This window comes from Mesoplodon densirostris, chromosome X (assembly GCF_025265405.1).
Source record: "Mesoplodon densirostris isolate mMesDen1 chromosome X, mMesDen1 primary haplotype, whole genome shotgun sequence".
Classification (NCBI taxonomy): domain Eukaryota; kingdom Metazoa; phylum Chordata; class Mammalia; order Artiodactyla; family Ziphiidae; genus Mesoplodon; species Mesoplodon densirostris.
The window spans coordinates 110,106,503-110,126,430 of NC_082681.1; the positions used below are offsets into that span (position 1 = coordinate 110,106,503).

Genomic DNA, 19,928 nt, shown 5'->3' on the forward strand with positions numbered 1-19,928 from the left:
GTTTTGTCTACCCCAGGTCCTTAGCCCTCCTTTCTAATAATGGTATACAGCCTCACATCCACCTAGGATAGGATTTTGTCTAAATGGTGAGCACTGCCAAGGATTCTTTTAGCTTCTGCTTTAAGAAAGAAGGATGAACACTTGGTAATAAATGCAGGATTATAATCAGAGATGAAAATCCAAGTGGCATAGACCAAAGGAAATGACAGGCATATTTAAGTCATTACATCACTGGCTCCCCAGTCATTTTCAAGTCACATGTGAACCAGAGGTTGTCCTTAAGCGTGTATATTTTTGTTGATCTGCTGAAGCAAGGTCTTGTTTTAAATGGAAGTGACAATGTGCTCAACAAACAGAGCTTGAAAAGAAGTTATTTTCACTGTTGGAAGATCGAATGTTATAAAAAATTAGTTTCAAAGGACCTTCAAAGTTCAAAACAATTTTGTATGCACTTAAGAAATTTCTCCCTTACTGCAAATGCTGTTTGAGGTGTATTTCTTTGACACATGAGTAAACAGTCGAGACACAGATCAACAAAATCTACAAGGAGGCTCCCATCCCCAGAAGAAGCCCATCCGTCCCTGAACTCCTTCCTTCCACATCATCCTTCTCTCCTCACAGAAACAAATGCTCAGAATTTTTTTGAAAAAGTTTCCCTTTGTAAGCCTCTAAAAACAAAATTATGGGGGCTTCCGTAGTGGCGCAGTGGTTGGGAGTCCGCCTGCCGGTGCAGGGGAAACGGGTTCGTGCCCTGGTCCGGGAGGATCCCACATGCCATGGAGCGGCTGGGCCCGTGAGCCATGGCCGCTGAGCCTGCGCTCCGCAATGGGAGAGGCCAGGCCCGCGTACCGCCAAAAAAAAAAAAAAAAAAAAAAAACAAAAAACAAACAAAAAAAACATAATTATGATGAAGTAACCCCATGGAACAAATAGGAAAGGAACATAACGTCCCAGTATGTCCATGTACACAGTCCTTAGAATATCAATATTTCATTTCCTATATAGGGCACATACAACTTTTATTTCTCCCTATTACATTGGACTTTAAAGGTACTTGAGTTTTCTCTGTATTTTTTGTTAAATGTCACAGTAAAGAATGGAAAAAATACCTCTGTGTCTCCACTCCTTACCTTCCTAAAGTGAATGCAAAATGTCACATGCTTCTTTTGTGTTGGAAGAGACACGCTGCAAATGTGCGATAATCATCTTTTATTACAAAGAAAAACATTTCACGTTTGTTAATGGGGCTTAAGAAACTTACGGCAACTTTAACTTCTAAGCAGATACACAGTTTTCTTTTCCAAAGATAATGATGTAGCTAAATCCCTGCATGAAATTCTTTCTCCCGTGAAGGAAAAAGAATTCCCTAATTATTAAGCTTGGGGGGTTATTTTTTTTTTTTTCTTTTTGCGGTATGCGGGCCTCTCACTGTCGTGGCCTCTCCCGTTGCGGAGCACAGGCTCCGGATGCGCAGGCCCAGCGGCCATGGCTCACGGGCCCAGCCGCTCCGCGGCATATGGGATCCTCCCAGACCGGGGCACGAACCCGTATCCCCTGCATCGGCAGGCGGACTCTCAACCACTGCGCCACCAGGGAGGCCCGGGGGGTTATTTTTATTTATGTTATTTATGAAGGAGTGAAAATGAATTAATAGTGGATTTTTAAATGCCGTCATGAACCTTTTCTCTAGTATCTGTATTTCCTCCTTAAGTGTAATTTGCCATTGTTTGTGTTTGCTTTCATTAAGGTGAGGAAGATCTTCTCAGTCCTCCCCAGGACACAAGCACAGGGTTAGAAGAAGTGATGGAGCAACTCAACAACTCCTTCCCTAGTTCGAGAGGTAAGCACCACTACCCAGAAGTCACTCACACTTCCTGGAAGTAGGCCACTCGTTTCCATACCCAACTAGCATGTGTAGTTTCCATGTTTACATAAACAGGTGCTGACAGAATGCCAGTTTGGGGTCGTTGTGAGAAGATTTTGTTTTCGAATGTGAATTTCTGGTTTGGAGTATTTTCAATTCAAATACCTGTGTAATCAAGATGTTTCTAGAAATAAGAATAGTAACTTATGTTTATAAAGTATCAATATCTTCCTTGCTTGGCACATTAGTCTGAAGAGTTAATTATGAGATAGCTTTTACTTAAGAGCAGTTATTAAGTGACTTTTACAGACAAGGAAATTAATGCCCTGATGGTGCCCTTGCCAGGGACGTACCGCTACTATGTGATACAGCAAGGTCTGCGATAGGCCTAGTGTACAGTGGTGGTGGGAACTTGGGCTTGCAATCTCATGCCTTTTATGTATGTTTGAAAACTGTATCTTACCCCATCATTTAAACATAAGCACAATTAAATCTCTGTGTGCTAGTTCGTTATTTTTTTCACTTCCGTAGATAGAATACAATTTTCACAAAGAAAGACACTAATATTATTTAATTTAAATGTTAATATATCTTAATATTAATATTATTCAACATTAACATTATTTTTCCCATCACTTTGACTTTGAATATTTTGCCCCTTATACCAAAAATACAGCATTTTACCGCACTGACTTTTCCTACCAGCCAGTATGAGCTTCAGATGCCTTACTTCATCCAAGGAGCTATTTTGCTGCTCTTGTTAGTGTTTTGGACGATATTTCTAGTGGTTCATTGCCCTAACATAAAACACGTCACTGACCCACCCCCTTCAATGAATAAAAAGAATGGCAGACAGCATGGACGCTCGAGTCAATAATGTTGTATTGCAAGTGTGAAAGTTGCTAAGAAAGAAAATCTTCAGAGTTCTCCTCACAAGAGAAAAAATATTGTAACTCTGTATGGGGACAGATGGTAAATAGACCTATTGGGCGATCATTTCACAGTGCATACAAATGTCAGATCACTAGATTGTACACCTGACACTAATATAATGGTGTATGTCAGTTATACTTCAATTAAAAAAAAAACGAATGGCAGCAGTCACCTGTGAGCAAACAGAGGGATGTTCTAGAGAACCAAGGGTGGGGGGAGCACAAGGCTCTGTGGCCAGTGATTGGCACCCCCAATGGGCTGCCAGGGAGGGAACGGCGGCGGAGAATCTGGCTACTTATTCCTCTCCATAAGGGCAATGAGGAGGCTGTTTTGAGTCCTGTGTTGTTCCTATCTTTTTGTTCAGTGTCAGTTAACAATGGCCATTTCCCAGCTATTTCATGTGCGAGTGAACGTTGTGTGGTGCACATTAAAAGCAATAATGTTCTGATAGAGCGTTGCTAAGGAACCGTCAGGGGAAGCTAATTTTAAATGTCTGCACCAGCCATCTTTTCACCGCTGAGCGCCTCTGATGTGTTGATTTTAACAGATAAAAGTCTTCTGTCTTCCACCCACCTCCTTATCCCACACCTGCCAGCCTCTTCTCCATCCTATCTTCACTGCCTCCTCTCCCAAAATGCCATGATTCATAATGAGAAAACCACATGCTGGTGTGACGTAAATCAAACACATTCACCTTGATCCTGCCAGCTTTTGCTAGCACCTACTATGTACCAGCGGAGGTGTCAGGGATGCAAAGTAGAAATGCCAAGTTCTTTGCCGTCAAGGTGCCTACGGTCAGTTGGGGATGCAGCCTTCCCGAGAAGTTCATATCACAGCACAGTAGTATTACTGCTGTAATGGAGACGTCTGTGACATGAGAGAATCCTAGAAACCCCCTTCTAGATAAACAGGAATGGCTTAGCCTCAAGCAGAGCAAGTGTCTTCCTCAAGATCACACAGCTACTCATGGGGCCAGAACTTTGGGCCCCGCATCTCACACACATTTCACTGACCCCAGGCTTTCCCTTGAAGGTCATAGACATGCGTCTCCTCCCTGCTCCTTGACCTGAAAGGTTGTTTACCTGCTCTGTGGGAAGTTTCTCTCACATCTGAACAACTAGAGTATCACACGAGAGGCTACAGCAGGGCTCATGGCTCTCTGGGCCATCCTAATTATCTTAAGGTGAGATCTTTGCACCCTCTCCCGGCATCCCCCTTTTAGAGTCCCTGAAGCTGGATACCACATGGGTATGAAAGATCAGAAATATACCTCCTCTGATATGGTATTTGGCAGTCAGCCTCTCTGATGTTATATTTACTTGTCCGATGTTAATTTACTTATATGGAAAACCTAGGAAACTCTATTCAGGCCGCCTGGATAGTGTTTACTAAATTAGTGCTTATGGAAGCATATCATCCCCTGAGTGCTAATTTGAGTTCTCAAATAGGGGATAAGCAGGCTTTGTCTGATACCCGTTCCATTAACCAAGTTCCTACTTACTCAGTAGTACCCTGGTGGCCTGAGAGAATTCATTCATTTTCCTGAAGAAAACAATCAAATAAACAAACAAACAAAATACACATAACGGGAGTAGATAACGTGCTAGAAGAGCTGGCTGGTCTTTCTGTGAGGCTATGACCTTGACATTTTCTTTTCTTTTTTTTTTTGCTACTTCCTACCAAATTATACCTTATCATAGGCCCCTTGTGATTCTGCACCCAATTCCAATGTGTGGGGTTCTTTTCCCACACCACCAAACAATTCTCATATACCAGCTGGATGTCCTACAATTTAACTCGATTCTGACTCTGTCTACCCAGAGACAGGATCCGATTCCACCAGTTAAGGTCTCAGTCCCACAAGACTGCCCCCCCCCCCCGCTCCTACTTCAGAATGCCAATTTTAAGTGCAGGTTGTTAGTTGGGCTTCTGACCCACTGGCTATAGACTAGAGATTCCAACAACCCCCTCTTCTGGTTCAATTCATTTGCTAGAGCAGGGCACAGAACTCAGAGAAATATTTTACTTACTATCACTGGTTTATTATAAAAGGGTATAACTCAGAAACAGCCAGATGGATGAGATGCGTAGAGCAAGGCATGGGGAAAGGATGCAGAGCTTCCACGCCCTCTCCGGGCTCACCACTCTCACCACATCTCCACGTGTTCACCAACCCGGAAGCTCTCCTAACCCTGTCCTTTTGGGTTTATAAGGAGGCTTCATTACATAGGCACGATAGATTAAATCACTGGCCCCTGGTGACTGAACTCAATCTCCAGCCCCTCTCCTCTCCCTGGACATCGGTGGGTAGGACTGAAAGTTCCAACCCTCTAATCACTTGGTTGGCTCCCCTGGCAAGCAGCCCCCATCCTTAGGTGCTTTCCAGAAGTCACCTTGGTAACATAACAAAAGACACCTTGCTGCTGCTCATCACAGGAAATTCCAAGGGTTTTAGGAGCGCTGTGCCTGGAAGGCGGACGAAGACTAAATATATATATATTTCCCCTCATAAATCACAATATCATACCTATTTCTCCATAAATTTAAATGGACAAAAAGTCTTGTCATTGTAAAAATAGGCTGATCATCGATGCACTCTAAAAAGTGGTTTTTCAAGTATGTAGACCCTGGACGGGTTGGAAACAGAGGTTGATGATGCCGACTCCCAATTACCTCACCACCGACCAGTCAGAAGAGCGTTCATGAGCTGATCACACCCCCCACAACCCCCTGCCTCACTCTGTCTTTATAAACCCTTCCCTGAAAGCCTTCGGGGAGTTTCAGGGTCTTTTAAGCACTAGCTGCCCTGGACTCCTTGCTTGGCGCCCTGCAATAAAGCTATTCTTTTCTACTTCACCCAAAAAATAAACATTTTTAAAAAGTGGTTTTTTGGATGCTTTATTTCTAACTAAAGGCATTTTTCATTTTGAGAGAATGGAGAATATATATATATATATGGTAGGATTTAGTGGGAATATCTTACCAATTAGTAGGTATGTTAAGTTGATATTAAGCCAAAACTCTTGAGATTCTTAACGTCTCAGGATTAGACACTCTCCCAAATTGGAAGGGTCTTGAAAGTTCATCTTAACATCTTTGATGTTCAAAACAGTGGCTTTTGCCCTTTTCTGACCATTATCCATAATAAGAGAAACATTTTACATCTTAAACCGGGGTAAAGATATAAAACAAATTATTTGCATATGTATGTACACACAAATATGTATGTACCCACCATATATACGTGTACCCATCACATATACATACAAAGATCAGAAACAAAAGTTTCACGAAACAATACTTTCTTTACTATGTATAATTTACACTGTTTCTCTGTTTTATTTAAAAATAAAATGCTGGTTGCAACCCACCATATTGATTTTCTGATCCAGTTGTTTAAAAATACTGATCTAACTGATCTCAGTTTTCCTTGCCTAGGTGAATATCTTTTTGACAAAAATTATATTTTAAAAGTTTTGGGGCTTCCCTGGTGGTACAGTGGTTGAGAGTCCGCCTGCCGATGCAGGGGACACGGGTTTGGGACACGGGTTTGTGCCCCAGTCCGGGAAGATCCCACATGCCGCAGAGCGGCTGGGCCCGTGAGCCATGGCCGCTGAGCCTGTGTATCCGGAGCCTGTGCTTCGCAACGGGAGAGGCCACAACAGTGAGAGGCCCACGTACCGCAAAAAAAAAAAAAAAAAGTTTTACCACGGAAGTTTCTGCCAAGACCTTGCTAGTATCTTAGAGAACACTGTATTTTCAATCTAAGTCTGCATCCACGTTCCCATTGTTGTGTTACAAAAAATGAAGTTCACGCTTGCTACACGCTTGTTTCGGACAGCTGTTTTAGTAACTTAAAACAGATGTTAGAGCCAGAGGTCTGACATTTAGTGGAAATGTGCTATTAAATACCACCTCCTGGTTTACTTAACCCTGCTAGATAATCGCCCACAGAGGAAAAGACGTTTTTTCAATATTATGTTTTTCGTAAATATAAAGCATATAGATAGGGGAGTTCGTCTGTACTTTAAATTCACAACTTTTTTGTTCCCCTTTCCCACAATTTTGACGTCGCGCTAAGTGTTCAGGTGTCAGCTACTCTTCACCTTTCATTTCCACTAGAAGTACCTGGATGCCCAAAGAAGTGAAGAGCCTCGTTCGTGGCTCTTCAGCAGGTTCAATTAGGCTTCTAGGCTTCAGCTCTTATCTTGATGGCCTTGCTAAACTGTTATACAAATTAATAAAGGAGGCTGCATGCTTCTCCGCTTAGTGATCAAGTGATAGCCGGCACTATCCTGCCTCGTAGCCACTATAAACCGCAGGGAGTTCAAGGCGTGAACGTGTGCCTGTTTAGCTTTGCGAGCCTATCTTTTCCGATGAATCTCTGGCTCTAGTTAGTTATTCACAACCACCTGAGGACCTTGAGGGCCTTGGTGTACATTAAACACAGAATGTTAGCCAATTTCTATCTAACCTATTTAATCTACCCATATACTCTCTCCCTGTGTCTATATATAGATGGAGAAGTTGAATTCCACTGTAATAAAAGGCATTATCTACCACAGGACACTTTCTAAATCTCCACCATTATTCTGTAGGGAGGCTACATGGGTAGGACGAAAAACAAACATCGTTTTAAAATCAACTCTTTTTTTTTTTTTTTTTTTTGTGGTACGCAGGCCTCTCACTGTTGGGCCTCTCCCGTTGCGGAGCACAGGCTCCGGATGCGCAGGCTCAGCGGCCATGGCTCACGGGCCCATTCGCTCCGCGGCATGTGGGATCTTCCCGGACCGGGGCACGAACCCGTGTATCCCCTGCATCGGCAGGCAGACTCTCAACCACTGCGCCACCAGGGAAGGCCCTAAAATCAACTCTTTAAGCGATTTGTCCATACGTCTCTGATAGTTTAGCAGTCTAACAAACAGTTTGTTCGATGCGTGTGCATTCCTGAAAGAAAACGCTTCGCTAGTGAGGGGTATGGTGTTGGTCTCTGTAAAATTTAGGTGCCACTGGACATGGATTAACAATAGGATCCAAGATGTGCAGTAAGACAACTCAGGAAGCAGTTAGCACTGTTATGCGGGTATTGCTGCTGCCTGTATAATCTCTTACCTGCTGACCTGTGCCACATTATTTTTATCCCCAACAGCCCATGCCATCCTCTCCCTCTCATACTCCCCCCTCCTAAATAAGGCCACATACATTCTGTTAAACGCCTCTAAATTAGAAAGCCAACCGCTTTGCAAAACCTGCCGTCTTCTAAAATTCAAGTCTTGTCTGTGACTTTTATGGAAGAGCAACATAAAGAGCAAAGACAGATGGAAGCATCCTGGCCCCCCCTTGCAGGCTCCCTTCCCTTTCCTCTTGGCTTCCAGAAAGGATCTGAGCTGTTGCTCCTTTACACCAGGGGCCAGCAAACTGCAGTCCACGGGCCAACTCTTTATAAATAAGGTTTCATCATAACACAGCCACCCCCATTCACTTACATATTGTCTGCGGGGCTTTCTCACTCCAAGGGCAGAGTAGTTGTGGCAGGGCTGAATAGCCGCTATGGAGACTGCGTGACTGGCAAAGCCCGAAGTATTTATAGCTATCTGGCCCTTTACAGAGAAAATGTGCCAACCCCGACTTTACATCATTAAATTGTTGTCCACTCTAGCTCATCACATACATACAGTCACAGATTTCAGTGCTGGTCAACTTTCAGCTCAAGAAAACTGTGCTTTTGAATTGATTTATGCGTTTATATCCGTCTTCACCAAAGATCCTGCATTTTCAATGAAGTATAGCCATTTCAATCTTCTTTCACTTGTAATGAAACAGAAGTCCTAAAAAGGGACTCATTATTCCTTAACTTTTTAAAAAAGTCAGTGAACTGAGGTAAAGAAGCTCATAAAGATACTCAGAAACAGTAACGTCCTGCGATTCTGACTGTGAAAAATGAATTACAGCCAATCCTCTCAAGTTTGTACTGCCTGAGGAAACGAGACTTCTGCAGACCTGACCAAGCCCTTTCTTTAGACTCAGGACTCCCCAGCACACTTCCTGTTTCTCTTGATTCATTTCCTGACAGCATACTGCATTGCCAGATGGACCCCCTAACCGAAGGTCTAAGGAAACTCATTTGCAAACAATGTGTTTTTCACATAAACCTTTTATTTGGCACTTTATTTATTGGTAAAGAATGTTTTTAATGGTGCAACCAGCGAGCATCTATTTTATCAGTGTAGAAAGTATTTCTGATACAAGTAGAAAACATTTAACTCTTTTTAAACAAGAAGCGGACTTCCCTTCGTACTATGCTAATGAGCACATTGGAACCCAAGTGGCGAGGGAGGAATTTTTTTTTTTTTGCTGTACGCGGGCGTCTCACTGTTGTGGCCTCTCCCGTTGCAGAGCACAGGCCCCAGACGCGCAGGCTCAGCGGCCATGGCTCACGGGCCCAGCCACTCCGCGGCATGTGGGATCCTCCCGGACCAGGGCATGAACCCATGTCCCCTGCATCGGCAGGCGGACTCTCAACCACTGCACCACCAGGGAAGCCCGCGAGGGAGGATTTTGAAAGAGGTCAGGGATCACATAGCTCTGGGAGGTCCATTTTACAGAAAACATGGTTTCTGAAGAAGTACCTGAAACAAAACCCAAATCGTCTGCTTCATCTTCAGCAGTGACCAGTTGATACTGAACTTTGAATAGTCCTTGTTGAAGAATTAATAAAGATACATAACCTTTATCATTCTAGGAACCGTAATTACATTCTAAAGCTAAAATCACATTGCTTTCTAACAACACTGTCCTTCCTAAGGTTCTGAGGTTTTAAAAATAGACCTAAGTCAAGGACCTACTGTATAGCACAGGGAACTACACTCAATATTTTGTAATAACCTATCAGGGAAAAGAATCAGAAAAAGAATATATATATATATATATATATATATATATATATATATATATATATATATATATATAACTGAATCACTTTGCTGTACACCTGAAACTAACACAACATTGTTAATCAACTATACTTCAGTTTAAAAAAGAAGAAAAAGAAAAATAGGCCCAAGTTACAAGCCAGACGCAGCTACAGCCCTTGGCATCCAAGCTAAAGGATCGCAGGCAAGGCCAAGTAGCCTAAAGCATCCAAGGACTCTTGGCCATGACCTAGTGGCTACCTAATTTAGTTCAGCCAGCATTTACCAAATACGTGTAGCGTCGAGGTATAGTAGAGGTATCAGGGAGAGAGAGGTAGGTGAGCAACATGTGGACCCTGCCTTCAGGGAGCTCACAGTCTTGCAGGGGAGGAGAATTAATTCTACCACCAGACAGTATAACCATGAAGTAGAAAATTCTTAAAATTTTGCTAATGAAGTGAAAAAGAATGGATGACTAATTCCTGCTGGGGTTGGCGTGCACCATCAAGGATGAAATGCTGTTCTCCCCCCTCGCTTTTCCCCATCGTCTGCTATGGGCCTACCACTGGGAACACCCACCACTGAGGAGCATCTCTCTCTTTCTCCTGGTTTGAGGAGCATCAAATACCTTGACCATGTTTATTACATCGTCAAGCATGCAGTTTCTGTATCCCCAAGAAATCTCTGACTCAGGACAATTCAGAAGGAAGGCAAAGACAGGGGGAGGGTCATACTTAGAAAACCTTAAAATGTACACCAGAAGTTTTAAACACTAAACTTGAGTTTTAAAAAGTTTCTTTTGGGGGCTTCCCTGGTGGCGCAGCGGTTGAGAGTCAACTGTTCAAAAAGCTTCTTTTCCCAAACAAGTACACTTTCAAAATAAGTATATTAGCTTAATGAATTGTGCCCATATTAATTTGGCTATTACATCACATGTAAAAGAAACTCAAAATATTTTAATTGAACCTATGATACTACCAAGTACATAATTTTTAAAAAAAAAATTTAAAGTAGAGTTCCCTTAAAAATGGTAACACAGGGCTTCCCTGGTGGCACAGTGGTTGAGAGCCCGCCTGCCGATGCAGGGGACATGGGTTCGTGCCCCGGTCCGGGAAGATCCCACATGCCGCGGAGCGGCTGGGCCCGTGAGCCATGGCTGCTGAGCCTGCTCATCCGGAGCCTGTGCTCCGCAACGGGAGAGGCCACAACAGTGAGAAGCCTGCGTACCGCAAAAAAAAAAAAAAAAGTTTGTTTTGGATTAGTAGCTCAATACCTCTTCGTTCTAGACTAGTACTCAAATTGTTTCAGGGGGTCATAGGTCTTCTTGGAGTGTGTCAGGGGAAAGGGAGATGCTGCACAAGATCTCTCACAGCTCTGCTTGTTTCTGCTCTAAATACTGGATTGCAGATAAGAATGTTGTAGGAAGTGGCCCAATGCTAAAGCCAAAGTTTGGAAACCAGTATTTCACTTTGGAGACCCCAGAAATCGCATGCCCAAGACATGCCAGGTATGGTCAGTGGTCCCTAATTTTCTGTCCGGTTATAAATATTAGCATAGAAAAACTTTCTCATCAGAACCTGCTTTTCAAAAATAAATAACTGCATACAGATACAGGATTCTATAAAACAAACAAGGCCAGAGGGTCTTTGGCCGACCCTCAAGGCTCCTGGTATCTGTTGAATCATGAGGAGGAAGGTGAAGACTCATTTCTGAATCTGGCTCCATGGCTTGCCCATAAGTGGGACTTATCTCCTTCCCACTTTGTTGCAATTTTCTCCCGTGCCCCCAGTCCCATCATGGACATGCTCAGCTTCTATCAGATAGAACAGCTTCTCCCAAGAGGATGGAGTCTAGCCTCTATGCAGTGTTCTACCTCGCATTTGGAGTGCAGATTTTTGGCACCTGAAACCAACTACTGTTTGTTTTGGTGTGTTGGTCGTCAAGTGGACAATAAAGAGATTCTGAGATTTTTGGACAGTAAACTTGAGATTCTACAGTTGCCCTTGAAAACAGTGCTCAATTTGTCAGATTTCTATGCTGTGCCAGCTTTCATCCAGTTGAACATGTGAGCTCTATGGATTCTATGAGTGATGTCTCCTGGATCATGTTATCTGTTTACACCGACTTTAAGTGTATGTAAAGGTTATTTGACTGGATGTGTCTTTTGGGTGTTTTTGTTTTTATTTTTTTTCCAGAAGGGGATAACTGAATTGTCATCTCAACATTTGTTTGGTAAAAGAAGCAAATTGGTATGAAACTGTATATTTATGCTTTTTTTTTCCTTTCTGATATCTCTGCCTCTTCCTCTCTCTATTATTAAAGGAAGAAATACCCCTGGGAAGCCAATGAGAGAGGTTAGTGAGATTCAGGCTCACGGCCATGGCTTCTGTCTGTCTCATCCCGCTTTCTATGTTTGGCGTTTGTGTAAGAATTGTGTGCGTGCACGCCCATGTGTGTATTACACGTGTCATCATGTAAGGATGGTAGTCACCTCTCCACTTGCAGCTTATGAGGAACATTCCTCAAATGTTCACTGTCATTGTCATCACCATGACAACAGGACCAGGGGTTGGGGGAACAGGAATCTCTTTTAAATGGCAACGCTTCGTAGTCCCTAGGTTGGAATCCTGAAGTTCATCATCTGTTGCCATTTGCAACACAAACAAAATCTTCAAACTACATTTAGCCTCGAACATAACTGATGAGTCATAAAGCTTCCTTCTACTTCCAGGACCCTAGCATTTTCTGCCAGTGCCCTTGGTTTTTATTCTTCAGGGATGACTTCATTTTGTTTTTGTTTTCTTTTTCCTGGTGCCTACACTCTTTCTTTCCCACTTTAGCTAACATTTTTTTGAGCGCTTACTGTGTGTCAAGGACTTTTCTAAGCACTTGCCATCTTTTTCATTATGTAATCTTCAGGACAATCCTATGAGGTAGGTACTCTTATTAACCCCATTTTACAGATAAGGAAACTGAGTCAATGAAAGGGTAAGCAACGTGTCCAAGGTGACAGAGCCAGGATTTGAAATCCAGGCAGTCTGGGTCCAGAGTCACACTCTTTAACTGTGTGCTTTACTGCCACTTAGAAAATGGTGTGTGAAAAGCATATGTCATCTCAACTTGCCCTTTAGAGGATGCTTTTTTTCTTTACTTGGCATTTTGAGCCAGATAAAACAATAACCAATTAGGGATAAAAAGTGAATCTTGGAGTCTTGAGGGATTTTTTTAATGCCTTTTATAGGTAGGGTACAGCATTATCACTGAATGTGGTTTGGGGTTTTACAGTAAAAGCTGCTTCATACTTCTGTTCTACCAGAAATATTAGCTAAACATTGAATTACCTAATGAAATGACATTGGATGACAAAGTGTTGAGTGACAGCCCAAGTGAAACAAGATTGTCCTTACCAAGAGTTTAGTATGAAGGACGCAAGAAGGAAAGCTCTCCCATGGATGGCAATAGTGTGTACTATTGTGGGAGACAGGTTGTACGGGTGGGGAGTCCTTATATGAGAAGGTTCTGGATCCTTAGCAACAGATGGACAGGAGTAGCCACTGATTCATTTAAACATCATACTGGAAATTCTGCCAGTGCCATGCCATGCAGGTCTAATCAACTGAACGATCCTTCAGTGTGTCTACACCAGTGCTCCCTTCCAAGGCTTGTGGGGTCCAAGGGAGGGAGCGGTGGGCTGGGAGGAGAAACAGGAAACCTGAATTGGTGAAGCATTGAATGCTCCTGACGGTTTGCCTTCTTATGTGAGACGTCTTGGGTTCATTCTGATGGTAAGTGCCCCTTAAAATTTATTTTAACTTGTGGTAAAAAGTTGCACCATATTTTTAACCACCCTAAACATGTGTCTCTCATAAACGAATTTTAGAAAAGGCCAGCACATGTAACTGAAGTCACATAGGCATTTGGAAACTGTACTACCTGAGGTGTATTATAGTCAGATAAGTTTTCAGAAAGCCAGAGAATCAAAACAATAGTGATTTTTTTAATGCTATGAAAATACCCCAAATGTACTGCAGACCAGATATCTTTTCAAAGATTAAATTACAGAGAAGAAAAGATAAGCACATTTCACTGCAGTATTCTGGCTTTGCTTTGGCCAGTTGAGTGCTCACCATTTCTTTGGGAACAGTATTTTTTAAAAAACAGTGCCAGATTGCTATTGAGGTCTTGGGTCTCTGCCAGAAAGTCTCAATTCCAATCACTGCAGCGAACAACTCCTGAGGCAGAGGCGGCACGTGAGAGTCCACGTGTCGCACTTCGCACCAACTTGGAAAAACATACAACTACCCTAATGTCAGACGCACAGTGCCTTTCTCTTCAACAATCCTTGCTTAAGAATGGATTAAGTACGTCTATAGACGTATTTTTATGTCTACTTGTGCCTGAAGCTAATCGCAGATGCCTGCATCCTGCCTGTTTTCCAGGGCCTCTCATGCTCATAGCACAAGATTTTCATTTTGACTTTAGAAAAATCTGTCAGGTAAAATTAATGATCTCACTAATGTTCTGCCTTACACGCACGGATAACAGAAGCAGGATACAAATCTATTTTGTGTCCCAATTCCCTATCTGTGTGTGGTTCTATGCCTCCAGCGGGTTGAGGTATATGATTCTTTGGGGCAGCATTTAGTCAGATAGAATTTTTTTTCCTGGCTCTAAGGAAGACCTCCATGGAAAACACTGGAATTGTTATTCTGATGAAGCAGGTATTTGTAAACAAAGTAATGAAAGGCATCATATAGATATGGTGAGGTGACTCAGAACGTTCATTCTTCTAGCATAGGGATGGCCATGAGGTCAATTCTGAACACTTAACCGTCTGGACAGGTTAAAGGCCACCTAACATTTTGTGGGAGTAGGTATGGTGTATTAAGAATCATGAACCTGGGACTTCCCTGGTGGCACACTGATTAGGAATCCGCCTGCAAATGCTGGGGACACGGGTTCAAGCCCTGGTCTGGGAAGATCCCACATGCCACGGAGTAACTAAGCCCGTGCACCACAACTACTGAGCCCGCATGCTGCAACTACTGAAGCCCACATCCCTAGAGCCCGTGCTCCGCAACAAGAGAAGCCACTGCAATGAGAAGCCCGCGCACCTCAATGAAGAGTAGCCCCTGCTCTCCGCAACTAGAGAAAGCTCGCGCAGCAACGAAGACCCATCACAGCCAAAAATAAATAAATTAATTAATTAAAAAAAAAAAACCATGAACCTCTGACCTGGTAACTTTTTAAATAGCAGATACCCCTAGAACTTATGCCTCTTAAGAGACTCGAGAATTTTCCTTCCAGTTAGTAACGGAACACCATTTTGAGGGGTAGAAGCACCACCTGGCTATATCATCTATAAATGCACTTACTTGTCTTCGTTATCTTTTGAACTGCAGTCTGCATCTCCTAGCACAGTCTAAAATAGGCACTTTTTGATTACTGTCAATAAGCTGATGGAGACAAAAATGATTTCTTCCCTGTTTTATGTTTTGTAATACATTTTCTAGCTACCAGGAGGCCTATACTATAGTATAGACGTGAGAAATAGTTGGAATTATATTTAGGTATCAGGTTGTAAGAGTCTTGGGGTTTGTTTTTACTGGTTTTATTAATTGCTGTTAAGATTGCAAGCAATTTAAAATTTGCAGTTAGTCCATCTATTTTCAATTACACATGAATAACTGTACAGATTTCCCAGGGTTGCTGGGCAGTCAAAAGTAGATACAAGGGAAGCCCTCCAACTCGGTGGCATCAGTTAGATATTTGTGCTCTGAGGAGTAGCAAAGGACCCACTATGGCTTCCTGTGGTTTTTATGGTTTAGAAAAGCCAAAGATGATTTTTGTTCTTCACTGAGGGCTGCCAAACTACTGGCCTACTCTAGGCATAGTACATATGCTTTGTTAGAAGTTTTTATATGTGCAGCCCCAACCAAAATCCAGAGTGATTTTTTTAAAGCATAATTAGTCCTCATTGAAACTTTCTGCACTAATAAAGCTCAGAGAGTTACAAACTCGGTCACCTTAATAAAAATGGCTGAACAGCATTAAAGTTAAGTCTTAACTTGATCTGGTGCCATCGCTGTTTAAGTGCCTGCCTATGAGTCCTCTTCAGGTCCCCTCTTATATTTAAAAACGATATGTCTCTTGAAATAAATACTAGAATAGAACACCTACCCTAGTCTATCTTTAATGTTTATAGGGATTTTAACAATTATTATGGGAATCTGTAAAGTTGATACATGGCAAGGTAGTAATAGCCTAGTAAAGCATTTTTAGTTTCAAAGGCAGTACTTGAATAGTGGAATGATTTCCTCATGTCCAAGAATTAAAATTAGCCATATAAAAATATGGGACATACATGACGAGGCAAGTCATAAAGTATGTCTCAAATTATCTTACTCTAGATCTGAATTTTGCCACAAAGTACCCAGGGACATTGTGCTGCTTTTATGCTCCATGCTGGGGGATTAATGATAGGTCATATCATACTATTATTAGAAGGCTATTCTGATAGTTAACCCTCATTTATTAGGAGATCAAAAATGAATTCAGAGGCTACCCAAATCCATGCTATACATGTGGGTCATCTTATAATTAGGCTCTTGAGTAATTTGGGATGAAAAGTATTTTTTTTCCTGAAGCTTCCTAATTCAAATGTTAATAGTGTATACTAAGGTCAATTCAAGAGTTCATCTTTCAACTCAAGTAAAAGCAGAGAGAAAACAGTCACCTCCGCCATAGCCTTAGACGTGAGCCAACAGCTTGTAACAGCCTTGAGATAAAGATTTCACACGTAGTGATGGTAGCGATGCTAACGGTGATGGAGAAGAGTGGCGGCGGTGGTGGTGGTGATAGTTATGGTGATGGTTGTTCGATAGGAAAATAATTTTTAATACAAGTACATAGTAAATAATCTCCCACAGCAAGGTGGAAAAGATACATCCCATCACGAATTGTTCCTCTTATGACAGAAATCTTGTGCTTATCCATGGAAGCCTTTTGATATATATTTCATGGGGAAGATGAGCGCAGTCTGACTTTTTTCCATTTATATGACACTATAGGAGCCTGATCCAATATGAGGCTGATACTAACAGTGTGGAATGGCTTCATTAACAAGGCTTTGCTTCTTCCTGGAAAACTGGTGAAAAACCAAACCCTGTTGTGTATCCCCTCGACGCAGCTTCTGTGTTGTCTTCACCTAGAAACGGGGGATGATTTCCCAAATGACAAAGAGTTGGGGTGATGGTAACTACACCTTGTGTCAAGTGTGTCTTTCTCTTTGTTTTCCAGGACACAATGTAGGAAGCCTTTTCCACTTGGCAGATGATTTGGGCAGAGCGATGGAGTCCTTAGTTTCAGTCATGACAGATGAAGAAGGGGCAGAATAAATGTTTCACAGCTCCTGACTCCCGCCTGGTTTATAACATTCGTACAACAAAGAGGGTTAGACAGTAAGAGTTTACAAGAAAAACAAATCTATATTTTTGTGAAGGGTAGTGGTACTATACTGTAGATTTCAGTAGTTTCTAAGTCTGTTATTGTTTTGTTAACAATGGCAGGTTTTACACGTCTATGCAATTGTACAAAAAAAGTTATAAGAAAACTACATGTAAAATCTTGATAGCTAAATAACTTGCCATTTCTTTATATGGAACGCATTTTGGGTTGTTTAAAAATTTATAACAGTTATAAAGAAAGATTGTAAACTAAAGTGTGCTTTATAAAAAAAGTTGTTTATAAAAACCCCTAAAAACAAACACATACACACACACACACACACACACACACACACACACACACACACACTGAGGCAGCACATTGTTTTGCATCCTTTTAGCGTGATATCCATATGAGATTCGTGGCTTTTTTTTCTTGCATATTTAAGATAGGACTTCCTCTAACACCACCAAATGACTACTTCATATCGCTCTTTTGGAATTGTTGACTGAGTGGGACTGGCTGTGGGTTTCCGTGTTACACGTCTATATGTCTATAAGTATGTAAATACTATGGGTATATAGATAAATAGATATGAATTTCAAGAGACCTTTTAAATTCCTTGTTCAAATGTTCTTGCCAAGTCCTAACAGAAAGAAATCGCTTCTGGTCATCCAGGCTTACCTACTTGGGTCTACAATGAATTTTCCCTGGAGCCTGAAGCCAGAAGGAAACTACCGCACTAAAACATTGTCTGGGCCTCCAGATGTTTCTCATTTTAAACTTTCCACTGACAACTAGAGTACTGGATTTTTTTAAGGGACATATGAATGAATACACAGGACTTATTACGTCAGAGTAATCCGCTGGTTGATGTATTCAGCTTCCTGCTGCTGGCAATGCCACAGTTTAAATTTAATGATGCTTCAGTGAAAATCAGAGCATCCGAAGGCATTTTTAACTCCCAGGCAGGAGGAGGACTATGGTAGGGCTGGAGGGCTGTGGCTTCCCAGCCAATCCCTCAGAGGGAGCAGGCCACTCTTGACGTAAAGGATTGGATGAATGTTCATAACCTCACAGAGAGAGCTTTATAATTACAACTGTTCTTTTCTCACAGTCAAACAGCAGTGGGTGTCTTGGTTTTCCAGTTTTTGAAGATCTTTTTCCCCATTGTAATGAGTTTGTAAATGCCACAAGACTTAATTTAAAACAACCCTTAGTGAAAATGTGTAACACAGTAGCCCCGTCACATTGTGGTACTGTTCAATATCCACCCAGAGAAGCCCATGAATCACGTTTCCCTCCTTGGCATTTCTCTACAAGTAACTCCAGGCAGGTTTGTAAGTGGGAACGCAAATTGATTTAAATGTTCCAAAAGGTACTCCAAACCCTTTCTGGTGGATTAGGCAGGTTAAATACATTAATAAACAAATCATTCAAGCAGAGGAGAACGCTCAAGAGGACTAACTGGTAGGAAAAAGCTTTACTCTTTCATTTCATCTTATTAGTCTTTCACTTTTTTAAATCATTCATTCAATAGAAATCACTGTGTGACCTATCATCTTGCAAATCTGTTACCTCTTACATCAAGTGTAATTAACTTTTGGAGAGTGGGTTTTGTTCCTTATTTTACTAATGATAATTAACATCAGACATGGCTTCTCATGCTATTTCTACCTCACTTTGGTTTTGGGGTGTTCCTAATAATTGTGCACACCTGATTTCACAGCTTCACCACCTGTCCATTGTGAGAACATTTCCCTCCATTTTTGTTTTTGTTCATAATTTCCAAAAGAAAACCCAAAGCTCTAAGGTAACAAATTACATGAAGATTTGATTTTAGTCTTGCATTGTTTTCCTTTATGTGACACTGTACTTTTTCTTTACCCGAGGATTTTTTTTTAACCGTGATTTAAAACAAGGGGTTACTTTACTTCCTACTAAGAAGTTTAAGTTTCATTCTAAAATCAGAGGTAAATAGAGGGCTTAATTTTGTTTTAATCTTTTGTTTTATTTTATCTTTTAGACATTAGTTCTGGAGTGAGTCTGTCAAAATATTTGAATAAAAACTGAGAGCTTTATTGCTACATTTTAAGCATAAGTTGGACATTGTTTCGTGTTCTTTATAACCACTGAGTATTAAACTGTAAATCATAACCAATGTAACTGAAGCATAAACATCACCTGGCATGTTATGTCATTGTTTTCAGGTACTGGGTTCTTACTTGAGTATCATAATATATTGTGTTTTAACACCAACACTGTAACATTTACTAATTATTTTTTTAAACTTCAGTTTTACTGCATTTTCACAACATATCAGACTTCACCAAATATATGCCTTACTATTGTATTATATTACTGCTTTGCTGTGTATCTCAATAAAGCACGCAGTTATGTTACAAAAAAGTGTTGACTGGACTGCAGTACTTTGTTTTTATTTTTTACATAGGCAACATTTTCATATCGTTAAAAAAACTGAAAAATCTAGAAAGCCCAACAGTGAAAAGAAGGACCCTGACTACCCTATTCCCACCTCATCCTCACTGCACTCTGAGTAAATATTAATAATTTCTTGTGTTTCCTTCCAAAGTGTCATTATTGTATAAGCAATTACAAACATATGTTCCTATTTTTTTCCTTTTATTACTCAGAAGCTAGCATTCTATGCATTCAGTTATATACCTTGGTTTTTTTTTAAACTTAAGAATGGACTCAAGAGATCTATCCTTAATTATATTGAAATAGATCTTTTCATTTCAATATATGAAATG

General features: G+C 41.3%; 1 protein-coding gene across 4 annotated transcripts in view; it reads left to right on the top strand.

Moving 5' to 3' along the window:
* DMD (dystrophin) overlaps nt 1-19,491 on the top strand; it is a 1,698,782-nt gene extending 1,679,291 nt beyond the window's left edge. For 3 of the 4 annotated variants that reach the window (XM_060087209.1, XM_060087210.1, XM_060087211.1), the window contains 2 exons: nt 1,748-1,840; nt 17,008-19,491. In XM_060087209.1, the coding sequence (XP_059943192.1) occupies nt 1,748-1,840; nt 17,008-17,105 (191 nt within the window). In that variant the 3' untranslated portion in view covers nt 17,106-19,491. Of the gene's footprint in view, nt 1-1,747; nt 1,841-12,030; nt 12,063-17,007 lie in introns of all 4 variants that reach the window. The other variant, XM_060087208.1, reaches the window with a different exon arrangement.
* The last annotated feature ends 437 nt before the right edge of the window (nt 19,492-19,928 follow it).